At 46.0% G+C, this 13,002-nt stretch overlaps 1 protein-coding gene across 2 annotated transcripts in view; it reads left to right on the top strand.

Annotated features, from left to right (window-relative positions):
• Nucleotides 1-13,002, top strand: part of POLR2K (RNA polymerase II, I and III subunit K) — a 37,587-nt gene that overhangs the window by 16,767 nt on the left and 7,818 nt on the right. For both annotated transcript variants that reach the window (XM_085895633.1, XM_085895640.1), the window contains exons 2-3: nucleotides 992-1,061; nucleotides 10,275-10,367. In XM_085895633.1, the coding sequence (XP_085751759.1) occupies nucleotides 998-1,061; nucleotides 10,275-10,367 (157 nt within the window). In that variant the 5' untranslated portion in view covers nucleotides 992-997. The remainder of the gene's footprint in view (nucleotides 1-991; nucleotides 1,062-10,274; nucleotides 10,368-13,002) is intronic.

The following is a 13,002-nucleotide window of genomic DNA, read 5'->3' as shown; positions in this document are numbered from 1 at the left end:
TACGATAAAATTAAAAACTTGTCTTCCGTTTCATGTTCAAAATATAGCATTCAATTTAAATAAGTTGTTCCTCGATTATGAACTGACGATCATAAACTGATAAGATAAATTGACGAACAGACATGAACCAATTGCTTCACCCCACTTTTTGCTTCGCGTGTGCGGGATAATATGCCCACATGCCCACGGTACCTGATGGCTGAACAGTTAACCTTACTTACTCAAGTGAGAGAGAGACAGACAGAGACAGACACAACGAGAACAAGAACAAGAACAAGACAAAGAGAGAATATTCAACCTGTCCACGTGGACATGTTTGCAACACGGTGAGGGGTCTTTACAGGGGCTTCATGCACAGCCAAGGAGGGTGAGAGGAGAGACTCTAGTGCTGCATGGGACCACAGAGAGTGGTGCAGCACCAAGGATGTGATGCCAGAAACCAGAAGTCATGGAGCTCAAGATGCTCAGTTGTGTAGCTCATGCTTCTCCTTTAAGAGACTTACCAACTCTCCCTCTGCACAGCTCATGCTCTGGGTTTTTATTAGTTCTTCGGAACCATTGTGATGCCTACTGATTTGGTGCTGCGTATATTGAGCAAGGCTCTCTAGCTTGAGCTTCATTCACGTGTCAGCTGTTCACAATGTGGAGTCATCTGCAAAAGGAATAAAGGGTTTTCCAGACCATTGGAGAAATCATTAATGGAGATGAGCAAAAAGACTTTTCCCAAAACACTGCCTTGGGGAACTCCAGCTTCCACCGATCGAGGCTCCACTGATTAACATTTTGACTGCATGAGTGGAGGAAGTCAGAAATCCCAGAAAGTAGGCGGCCTTCTTTGCCACAGGCAGATAGCTCAGCAATCAAAGCAGGATGCCCGACTGTTTCAAATTCCCAAGATATGTAATTTATTACTGATACTCATCTTTTTAAACTAGATAGTTCTTTAGATACTCAGCAAAAACTAAAGATTCCTTTTCTTTTTCTCTTGCAGGTACACATGATGGAAACAAACAAAGATGCACCACCTCCCAAGCAACAACCAATGATTTATATTTGTGGAGGTGAGAATGGCTATCTGTTTTTCATATTGTTTACAAGCAATTACCACCTGTCACTTCATTGACGGGTATACTAAAGGGGAGAGGGAGAAAAAGAGGTGGGAAGATGGAGAGAGGTGTGGGGGAGAGACAGACAGCGGGGAGAGTGAGGAGGTGGAGGGGAAAGAAGAGAGGAGGAGTGGGGGTACGAGGAGGGGTGGGGAAGGGAAGACAGAGGTAGGGAAGGTAGACGTGCGGTTGAGCGTTAACTACGATTCACACCGTTTCATCAAAATTATTCTGCATGGAATAACAGTGAAGATGGAAACAAAATGTCTGAAATACATTTCTATCGGTCATACTATAAACACGGCCTGGAGACAAAAACGACCCGGACACGCCCAGAGACAAAAACTGCCCAGACACATCCGGAGACAAAACCTGCCGGACACATCGGAGCCAAGCTGTCCGGACACAAACACTGTGATGCATCCGGAAACAAACTCACATCCGGAGACAAACTCCTGTCAAGGGACAAACACCACCCGGATGCGTCCGTGGACAAACGCCGCCCAGATGTGTCCGGGGATGAACGACACCTAGACATGTCCGGGACGGATGACGCCCTGACGCGTCCGGTGACGGACGACGCCCTGACATAAATTCTGTCCGGATATGTCCAGAGACATTGACAGACAGAGAGAGGAGTGGAGAGTAAGATAGGTGTGGGAGAAGGGTGCTGTACTGTATTGAGAAGGAGTAGAGCAGGGATGGGACAAAGAGAGGGAGAGAGCTGGGGGTAGGGGAGTTAGCAGAATGAATGTTATGCTTTGCGCGCGCGCGCGTGCGCACACACACACACACACACACACACACACACACACACACACACACACACACACACACACACACACACACACACACACACACACACACACACACACACACACACACACACACACACACACTTGCTTGGCCGATATCGGCAATTTTTCGGGAATTGGCAGGTTGGAGTCGGTGTGGTTACCAATTTCAGTACTTACTGTATACAACACAGAAACCTTGAGTAGCTTTCACCAAAAAACAACGTTAAATTTATATAGATGTTGCAGGGATATGTTCACAAACATTATTCTTTAACAGCTACGTGTGACGTGTGGAAAAATATTTGGCTTTGTAATTTATAAAACACGTTAATACTGCAAATGGTTCGGAAATCGGGTGATATTTCACAACTCGCTCAGGGTGAGGGTACTAGGGTGAATGACATGGCGTGGCAAAAGCGTCTGCAGTGAGTGAACGATTCACTCAGAATGACGTATCGCAGTACCGCTATCGAGAATCGGCGCTTGGCAAGTGGCTTAAGCATTAATGCAAGCACTGCATTTATATGGTTGAGAAGGAACGGTTGGCCAGACTCTCGTTGCATACCATGTAGGATCACTTTCACTTCAAAGCTGGTCTTCACTGCACACGCAGCAGTCAATGAAATCAAATGAGTTCTTTCAAATAATGACTTTATCCACAAAACAGTTGCTGCTTAATGCAGAAGAACCCTGGAGACATCGCAAAGTTCAATCGCCCGTGACATAAACTTAGCAGAAAATCTTCCACGTTGCCTGCTTGTCTGTGCACGTGTCACGTGGTGCATCAGTTCGGGGTCCACACAAACATTATCACCTTTTTAAAACGTCCGTTTTTTTTGGGGGGGGGAGGGGTTTACCAGATTTGCTTTGATTCCTAATAGAGCACCTCGTGAAACCTACGAAAATATAGACACAGATCTGGCAGTTCCTTGCGGGGATAGAGCATTAGGTCATGTAGTGAATGCATTAAATCATATAGCTCAATGAAGCTGGATAATTTTGGCATGTTCCTACATTTTTTGTTCACGCAATGTAATTCTCCAAACAGTAGGAAATGAGAAGTCTAATGCTTTTGAAATTACACTTTTTCTTGTGTATCTATGGAGGAGGGAACATAGCCTTGCTTGCTTAAAGTAAATATGTATATCGGCTTTGTTATAAGACTCGTTATTTCTTTAAATTATCAGATTCCACAACAGATTTTGACACTTATTTAGTCCAGACGATATCTGATCCTCAAAACCGAAATATCATTTTAATGATATACTTTAATTAGCCCTTGAGAGTTGATCATGGAAAATTTTATCATATAATGCATGAAATTGCTCCAGCTCCTAATTTGAAAACTATAGCACTTACAAAAGTGATGTATACAGCAAATCGTAGCTTTGATGAACAGGCATTTGATAATATGAGTGAGGAAAGTGGAAAAAAATACTTTATCGTTAAGAAATCGTTCTGGCATGTTCCAAGTTGAGGCATGGTTGAGCAGGCCAAAAAACATGGTGGCTTCAGACCCCAGAAAGGTTACCCAGGAAACGCCATAAGACCCCTTGACTGAGGATGTGCCTGATGAAGGTTATAATTAAATATGGCCATTAATTATCTTCAAAAGGGGTGTTTTAATTAACCCAAACACCCAATTTTCACTCTTGCACTTCCTTGGAGTTTTTATTTGTATGTATGCAAAGTTTCAGGCTGCCTGGATTTATAGTTTTGCATTTATGGAGGAGACACACACTGACATTTATTTATATAGATGTGCAAGAAGAAGGAAAAGGATCACCAATAAACATTTTAAGTTTGATGTGAGGACCACTTTTCAGATTTCATTTAGTTTGATTTGTAGTATGTAAGTACATAAGGAAACTCACCACCATTCATCAGCCATTTTCAAGAAATGATGCAGAAGCCCAGGCAATGTTCAGAAAATACAGAATTAGCATTTATTTTGTGGAAAATATTTTGAGATTCAGAGAGCTTTCATCAGTGAGGTTTGGCTGCACTGGTGTTCATCAGAATAACTATAATTTATATTCATTATATGACTTAACATTAAACAATGGTGCGTTTTCATCAGATGGTCATCTCACAATTGGCAGTATTTCTTGTCGGCTCCGTCGGTCCCCCCCCCACAGCCCCCTTGACCCCCACACACCCATCCCCCAATATCGATATATTGGTGGGCTCGGACCGGTATGTACGGGGTATCAAAAATAATAATTTACGCAGCTTCCAAAAATACCTAATAGTCCAATGGTCCATTACATATTCACAAGCAGACTAACCGCCCTGCAGGTGATCCTGTTCCAAGCATGCAACACGTTCTTCTGAGACATACCTTTATTTGGGCGGTGTATAGGCAAGTGACAGCTCTGTATAGGAAAAATATATAACCCGGGTTATGTGCATGAAGCAAAAACATACCTACTGCTTAAAATTCAAAACACCTCACTGCACTGGGATATAGCCTGATGTTGGCTTAGCGGTGAGGGTGGTGGCTTGCGATCCTCAGGTCCTGAGTTCGAGCCCCATTGGCCACTGAATTAACACCAGGGGGTTGACTCAGGCTGTCATCCTTTCGAGGTTGGCGAAATGAGCACCAGTATACTGGTAAAGGGGCACTGCATCAGCTGCATATCTGCGCCCCTAACCAATGATGCACATCAGCGGCATAGCTGCGCCCCGAACCAATGATGCAACCAGCAGCCAAAAAGGCAGCACACGATGGGAACTGCACCGGAATACGTGGGGAAAGGAATAGTGCACTGTAAATGGTGGAGACGTGTAATACCCTCCCCCACCTGGAGGCATCGCTACACGATACACATTTACATCGAGAATTCCTATCACTCTACCCCCCCCCCCCGCCCCTCCATGAACACCGGAAAAGAAAAAACACCACAATTAATTATGCTGATCCTCTGTAGTAACTCTGGATGTACTAATACATGTTTCCCAAGTAGTATACTTACAACTATGACTCACACATCAAGGGCTCCTGTAATACTTGCTGTGGTGTAATTAAATGGAGCTAAATTCCACCACCAACTTGTCAAGTCTTCGCGCTTGAATTTGGTATGCCACCTTTCCTTATACAAGTCCTGCTAAGAACCTTGCGTGTACACCTCAGTTGCAAAGACCATGGATAACATTAGCCACCTTACTTGTTAAATGAAGCTGCCAAGAATACACCACAGTCATAGATTTTCAATCGGTGAACAAATTACAGGTCTGTGTGATGGGGATTTACTACAACAGGCAAAGTGGTTGTCACGTGTGAACCGTACTTATGTATATGTTGTCACGTCAGACGGTCCATTAAAACAGACCGACTGAGCCGGAGTTCTCATAAAGGCCTACGCGGATCCCCAAATGGTGTATCGGTTTACTGTACTGCATTAAATTAATTATTTACTGTTCCCCAAGGATCACCCAAATGAAAGCCAAATCTGATGGTGAAACATTTGGTGGTCAAAAAGGTGGAGAGATGCTTCTTGTAATTACAATGTGGTTTATTTACAATGAAATACAGGGATAAGGAAGGATAGGGCAAACAATAAATATAGGACACAGATCTGGCGGCTGAGAGGCACAAATAGGAAGTACAAAAGCACTCGTCGAGCCTCTGCCAGGCTGAACAGTTTACGTTTTATATCCCACTGATAGGCTAGATGTGCATCCGGATCTTAACCAAAATCTAATCGGCTTGTTCTTGTCAATTACCCAACTCATCCACCAAGTTGTGTCATAATCCATCCAAAACCTTTTGAAATATCATGCTGTATATCGTTTTTGGCCCCATCTCGTAATGGTGAATAAATTGTCGGATCCGGATCCGCATGTTCACCAAAATCGAATCAATTCATCCTTACTACACACCCAACCTGTCCACCAAGTTTTGTCTGAATGCATCCATAACGTTTTGAGATATCGTACTATTTATCGTTTTTCGCCCTATCTCTCAATGATGAAGAACCACTTAAAAATTATAATATTCAGATTTGGATGCAGATGTTCACCAAAATCCAATCAATTTGTCCTCGTCTCACACTCAGCCTTTCCACCAGAGTTCATCAAAATCAGTCCCTAACTTTTTGAGATATCCTGCTCACAGACAGCGACAAACAAACAAACAGACAAGGGTGAAAACATAACCTCCATCCAACTTTGGTAGCGGAGGTAATGAAAGTGGAAAATAAACACAATCTTATGTGCAAATGTAAAGAAATAACCGCCTATGGCACCAAAATATCAGACTCGTACACTAACAAAAGGGCAGGCGAGGTCTTGTGACAGGCACAAGCTGATTTATGGCATGTCAGTCGCTGAAGGATGCGGTGGCACAGATTGACGAATGGCGAAGACGAGTGATGTTGGCACAGGAAGACGGCAAAGCAGAAAGGGTGATGAGAGAGATGTTGCTCTCTTTTAGGTCCAGCTCCAACTGCTGCTCGCAGTGGGGCCACAGCCCTAGTAAACTCTGAGAACACCTTCACAGGTGGTGTGGTGTCCTGTGAATGGCCATCCATTGCTTGTGGGTGATGTCAATCTTCCGGGCTGCCTCGCCCTGTGGAACGACCCTGTACAAAAGTGTTCCATCCCCCGTGTAGGCCATAGGGCTCCGCATCCGACCTAGCTGCCGTGGCTTTGAGTGCACTGACCAAACAGTCCATGATGATGTCGCTTTTAAAATGCAGAGCACTTTCCATGCCTTTTGTGCCCACATGTCCAAACCTACCCTCACCTCACCTGGAACAGGAGGTTTTACAATATACTATTTTACACAATTTGCTTTTAAAGTTTCCACTCCCTCCTCAGTGCACGTTTGACAATACAATTTATCTCGACAAATATCCTGAGACAAGGGGAAATCAAACCTTCATGATTCAGATGGTCCACATTACAATCTACAATATAGCTATAGTCCCCCTGCCCCTTCCAAGTAGTGACCCAAAAGGGGTGTACATGCAGTTTTTTTTTTTTTTTGTATACCTTGTCAAGGCTCATATGAGAGCTAACACACAACGCACAGCAAGGGGGCATGAGACAAGAAGGGCGGGAGTGGAAGGGACAAAACAGTGGGGAACAGACACATTAGGTGAACTGTGGAAGGGAGAGGGATGGGGATGGGATGGGGAACATGGGGAAGAGAAGATGGACATTACAGGGACTTTCAGGAAGGAAAGCAGGGGAATTGAAGGAAGTGGGCTTGGATGGATTATCGGGGGAAGAAAAGATCGAGGATTTGAATGGGGAATGATAAGAGGTGGTGGTGAACAGCTGTTTTGGAAGCCTGGAGGGAAGAATGGGAAAGAATAGAGTGAGGGAGTTTATTCCAAAGGCGGGAAAAAAGAGGAATGAAAGAGTGAAGGTGAGCAGCGATTCGTGATTTTGGTAGTTTTACCAGAAGGGGGTTGTTGGCGGACCTTGAGCGCCCTGTGGAAATGTGGTGGGGACAAATCGCAGAGAGAGCAGGGGGGGCAAGGCTGGAGAGGAGTCAGTAGACGACAGAAAGACCATCGACCAATCTGCGGTGATTGAGTGAGAGGCCCAAAGACTCAGCTTCATTGCGGGAGATGCCGATGATCCTAAATGCTCTGGATTCGACAGCGTGAAGCCGAGAAAGGTGGGAGGCAGGAGCACCAGCCCAGAGGGGAGAGCAGGACTCCATCAGGCTACGGACAAAAGCTTTGGAAGTGGTCAGGAGCTCAAGAGGGCCGAGGAAGGACTTTGCACGACGGAGGATTCCCAGTCGGCGACTGGCTTTTGAGGCGAGGTTGGAAATGTGACTTTCCCAGGAAAGGTCATGGCAGATAGTGAGACCGAGAAGCTTGAAAGAAAAGACTTCTTCCACAGGATTGTTGAGAAAGTGGATGGGGGGGGGGGGTTCTAAACAGTCCTTTCGAAGAGACATAGTGAGAGTGTGAGATTTGTCTGGATTGAAAGACATGTTCCACGTGTTGGACCAGTTTGTGATTTTATCCAGATCTGCAGTGAGCGACGAAGCTGCTGCTTGCCGGTCTGAGGGATGACAGATGGTACGGTAGAGGGTGGAGTCATCGGCAAAGAGATATAGAGGATTTTCCAGAGAGTCGGAGAGATCATTGATGAAAACCAGAAAAAGAACAGGGCCCAGAACGCTACCTTGAGGAACTCCAGCCTGCACAGGAAGAGGGGATGAAAGAACTCATTTAGGGCCACACGTTGACTGCGACAGGAGAAGAAGTCTGCGAGCCATGAGTGGAGATGGCCTTGGATACCATGGGAAGAGAGTTTGGTGAGTAGTGCAGGGTGCTAGACTGTGTCAAAAGCACATGATATGTCCAGGGATACGGCTCGGATTTCCTGTCTGGCATTGAGGACCTCTATCCATTGATGGGAGAGCAGAAGCACTATATCCAGGGTAGAGTGACCTGGTCTGAAACCAAGTTGATGATCGGAAATCAAGCCATTGGAGAAGAGGAAAGATTTCATGTCTGAAGCAATGATGGATTCCATAACCTTGCTGATGATTGGGAGAAGGCTAATTGGTCTGTAGTTACAGGGATCTGTTTTTGCACCTTTTTGTGCAGGGCAGTGATGTTAGCAGATTTCCAAGCAGATGGCAGATGACCTTGAGCAAATGAGAGGGTGAATAGAACAGAGAGAGTGAGCAAGAGCAGAAGAGCAGGCTTTGAGGACACGTGGGCTGATGCCGTCTGGACCGGTTGCAGAATCTGAGTCGAGGTTTGACAGCAAGCTCTCCACCTTGTCAAGAGAAAGTGACACAGAGTCCAGGGACAGTTGGGTGCGACTGGGAAAGGTGGGTAGAGAAAGTGATGGGTTTAGGACACAAGATTTAACTGCAAACACCGAGTTTAGACATTCAGCTTTATCACGTGCGGTATCAGCAGTGCGGCCATTTGAGGGAAGGGAGGGGATGGAGGGGGAACATACACCAGAAACAGATTTGATTAAACGCCACCAGGATTTTGAGGAGTGAGAGAGGTTTGAGAGTTCAGACTTGAGATGAGAAAGATGTTGTTTTCTGGCTCTCCTGAGGGTCGATACACACTTGTTCCGAGCTTTGTGGAAGGAACTGAGATTGCCCTCAGTTGGGTTTGCTTTCCATGAGGCAAAGGCAAGTTGTTTCAGGATAACTGCCTCGCCACAAGCTTCAGTAAACCAAGGGCGGGAGGAAGGGAAGGACAACTGAACACGAGAGGGGATAAATCTGTGCATGAGGGAGAGCAAGTTTCTTTGAAAGAATTCCCAGGATGAGTTGATGTTTGAGAAAGTCGTGATAGGAGACCAGTCTATAAGTTTGATGGCTGCTCGGAGACCCTGCCAGTCGGCTTGAGTGAAATGCCAGACTCGACGGCGGTGAGGGGGTTCTCTGATAACAGCCAGAGAGATGTCCACTTTGACAAGGACGTGGTTAGAAGAACCGATTGGAGCGGAAGAAGAGCAGCAGATATTATCAGGGAAATTTGTCAAAATCAGATCCAGAAGAGATGGAGTACCATTAGTTGAGATCCGGGTCGGGAAGTTGACCGATTGTGTCAGTCCCAATGAGTCGCAGAAAGCTTTTGCTGAGGTGCCATGACAGGTGAGAGAGGTACCCACACCTGGCCAACTGGCGTGATGACAATTGAAGTCACCACATAAGAGGAAGAGAGAGTTTGGATGAGAAGATAGAAGATGGTCCATGTTTTCGGATTGTGAGGTGTAGATGGAGTCATCACTTTTAGGTGGACGGTACAGTACACATATAAACATGAGGTGGGAGTGGAGGGGAAGCCATAGCCAGAGGTATTCCTGGGGATGTGGGGGAGTGAGAGCAGTGCATGGAGAGTGAGGAATAGAGTCTTTGATGAAGAGAGCAACACCTCCACCAGGACGAGCCTCAGGTCTGTCATACCGGAGGAGGGAGTAATCGCGGATAGATACTTGGGAGTCAGACACGTCCTGGGAGAGGAAAGTTTGGTGCTTGCCTCACCATTTGGTCGATTGGGACACTCATCTGCCCTACTGTATAGATTGCACTTGGCATTTTGTTTTGTTACGAGCTAAATTATAACTGGTATTTTTAATGTAGTGCTTAGTGGGGCCATCATTGTCCAAATGGTAACTATTTGTTTTTTTATCCTCAATGGTGCTAAATGAAATAAATGGCTTTGTACAACTGTTTCAAACAATTTTACTCTGTCTGGTAGGCAGGTGTTGGTTGGAGGGTTTCCAGATCTTTTTGGGGTTAAAGGAGAGCAGGATGTGCAGAGGACAGGTTGTACTTGGAAGCTAATGATTATATAGCGTCACAATCTCTTGCAGGTTTGGAAGTGAGTACATTTATTGCTTTTGACTTGATACATTTTTTTTCTTTACACAGAATGTCACACGGAAAATGAGATAAAGGCAAGGGATCCGATCCGATGCAGAGAATGTGGTTACAGGATTATGTACAAGAAGAGAACCAAGAGATGTATCCTTACTTTTGCTCGTTTCGCAAGTAGTTTTGTTTTTTTTGGCACTGCTTACCTTCCATTTACTTCTGCTTCTTGGAGAATTTCTGCAGTATTTCACTTATTATAGTCTTCCTTCTGGAACTCACCTTTTGCTGCAATTCCCCATATGTCTTACCCCAACTATTTCATGAAAACTGTCCACAAACAATAACTGAGACACCCTCCTATTGTGTGAAATGACGTGGACTGCTAAAAAAACAGTCGACATACTGTTTAATAAACACAATCTTATGTGTTTATTAAACACAATCTTATGATCAGACATCTCATCTAACTGTTTCATCCCTTTTCCCGCCTCAACCTGCCATGTGTATTCTACATCTGACATTAACTGGTGCTTTGCCTGCTGTTTCGTTCCTCTTCCTACCCCCAAACTGCCATGTGTACTTGCCCCTTTTGTTGAATTACAATTTCATTTATTTATTTCAGACACTTGAGGCAACACATGTGGTGAAAGCTCTGTACTGCACAGAGAGAAGATATGTTATTGCAGGGGGGGGAGTAGAATCTGTGGGTCAGGAGTGGGGTTTGGATGGGGGTGCCTGGAATGGAAAGGGGTAGGGGGGTGGGGGGGGGGGGAAGATTTGGAACAGGAAGTTTGACAGGTGGTTGGAGGCATGGGGTTACGTCCTGCAGGTATGGTCGCCTCCTTGCTTATTGTTAGAATTTAACATTGTGTGAGCTCAAATAGAGTACAACTTTCATATACTACAGTTCTAACTGTCGCATTTTTGCTATATATTGTTCCGAATTTGGGAATTCGATTGCACACAACATACAGGTTCCTTTAGTCAGCTAATTCGATAAGTGCTTGTTCCCAAGATAGCTCACCTTTCATTGTTTAAATGTTCAGAAATCGATGAGATGCGCTGCAGATCAATTTAATAGTTAGGGAACGAACAATGGAGACATCCCTCCCCCTCTTCTGCGAATAGGGAGAACCCTGCCGTCCCATTACTCGTGATGTCAACAACTCCCTCCCACCCGTGGTTGAGCGGGGGGGGGGGATGGATCACGAGTGCATGAGTCACGCCGTGCGTGGAGGAGGGGAGGGGGGCGGAGAAGGATAAGGACGAGATCCTTTCTTTGTTCTTGGGCAGCAAGCTTTTTGCTATGGCAGAGAGTAGTCGCTCAGCAGACCTTCGGGTCCTGCTTGGCTTGGGTTAGGGTTGAGGCCTTCGGAAGCTTTTTGCTTCAGCTGGCTCAGTGAGCTTCGGCTGAGGCCTGGCTTGGGAGGAGGCTTTTTGCTTTGGTGGTTCAGTGAGCTTCGGCTTCTGCTTGGCTCGGGAGAGCTTTTTGCTTCAAGCTGCCCTGTTTGGAAGGAAGTTTAGCCGGTCGCTCGGCTCGAGCTGCGAGTGGTGGCTTCTTCTTCTTGGTTCGTGGAGCTCTTTGTTCTCCATTTTGGTTCCCGGCTTGGTGCGACTCATCGACCTCTTCGTGGAGGTGGTTCTTTGGGGAAGCGACGTATCGACGGGAAGGTTCGGCGCCTCGTCTCACCAGCACGTGTTGAGAAGTGCGGGAGGTGGTTCCTCGGGGAAGCGACGCATCGACGGGAAGGATCGATGACTTGTCTCACCAGCACGTGTTGAGAAGCTCGGGAGGATTCGAGGCTCGGCGATTGGATCCAGCTCGCTGTCGCTGGAGCCCGGGTCCGAACAACTTGAAGACCACACGAGGTGGAGAGGTTCGAGATAGGCTCTAGGTTTCAGCTCACCTGTCCTCCGAGCTGGAGCTTGTTATTAAAGGCCTCTGCCACCATTTCTTGGGTGTGTGTGTGTGTGTGTGTGTGTGTGTGTGTGTGTGTGTGTGTGTGTGTGTGTGTGTGTGTGTGTGTGTGTGTGTGTGTGTGTGTGTGTGCGTACGTGTGTCTTTGGGCCCATCTAATAAGTAGGAACTGCTGTTAATTGCAAGTGACTGTACATAATAAGTAGACGGTTGCATTTCTTTTGTCGTGCTTTTGTTGCTTGTTTAATTGCATACATGCTTTATTATAATAAATGTCCTTGTGTGAATGTAAACCTGTTCGTTGCGTCCATTCCCTCATTGAACTGCCCCATCTTGCACTCAGAATATATTTGGTTTTTAAATAGGCGATAAATAGATTCGGGTCCGGCGAGGTCTGGCGATAATACCCGCTCGGTTATCCCAGAACGGAACTGACCGCTTAAGCGGTTCGTGTCCAAGCAGGCCTTCGCCGAGGTACGGTCCCTCGGTAGGTTACCCGCGCGGGTACTTAGGTACATCGATATTCGGCGATTGACCCTATTTTGCATGGGTAGAATACGAACTGGGCCGTGGTGGGATTAAAAAACCCACCCGTGACTGGTTTCTGGCGTTGTTCCAGAAAGTCACGACTGGATTGTCCGTTCGGTGGGCGAAGCGACCGCTATTGGTTCGACGTGGTCGTTCACATGCCGGGCAGGCGCGAATTCTTCAACACTGCTGTTCAGGAGTGTGCGATTCAAATCCATCCCGCCTCCAACTAAATTAACGGGAATCTGATCAGGGGTGAGTGGAGCGACCCTCGATTCCCATTAAATTTTGAGCGTTTTAAAAATTTATTCCGACAAACAAGATGGCGTGTCAAAGGCG

Source organism: Eptatretus burgeri, chromosome 1 (genome assembly GCF_056783735.1).
Source record: "Eptatretus burgeri isolate ZD-2024b chromosome 1, Ebu_testis_v1, whole genome shotgun sequence".
Lineage (NCBI taxonomy): Eukaryota > Metazoa > Chordata > Myxini > Myxiniformes > Myxinidae > Eptatretus > Eptatretus burgeri.
Note: the sequence above shows the minus strand (reverse complement) of the source record. Positions and strands in the feature narration are given on the sequence as shown.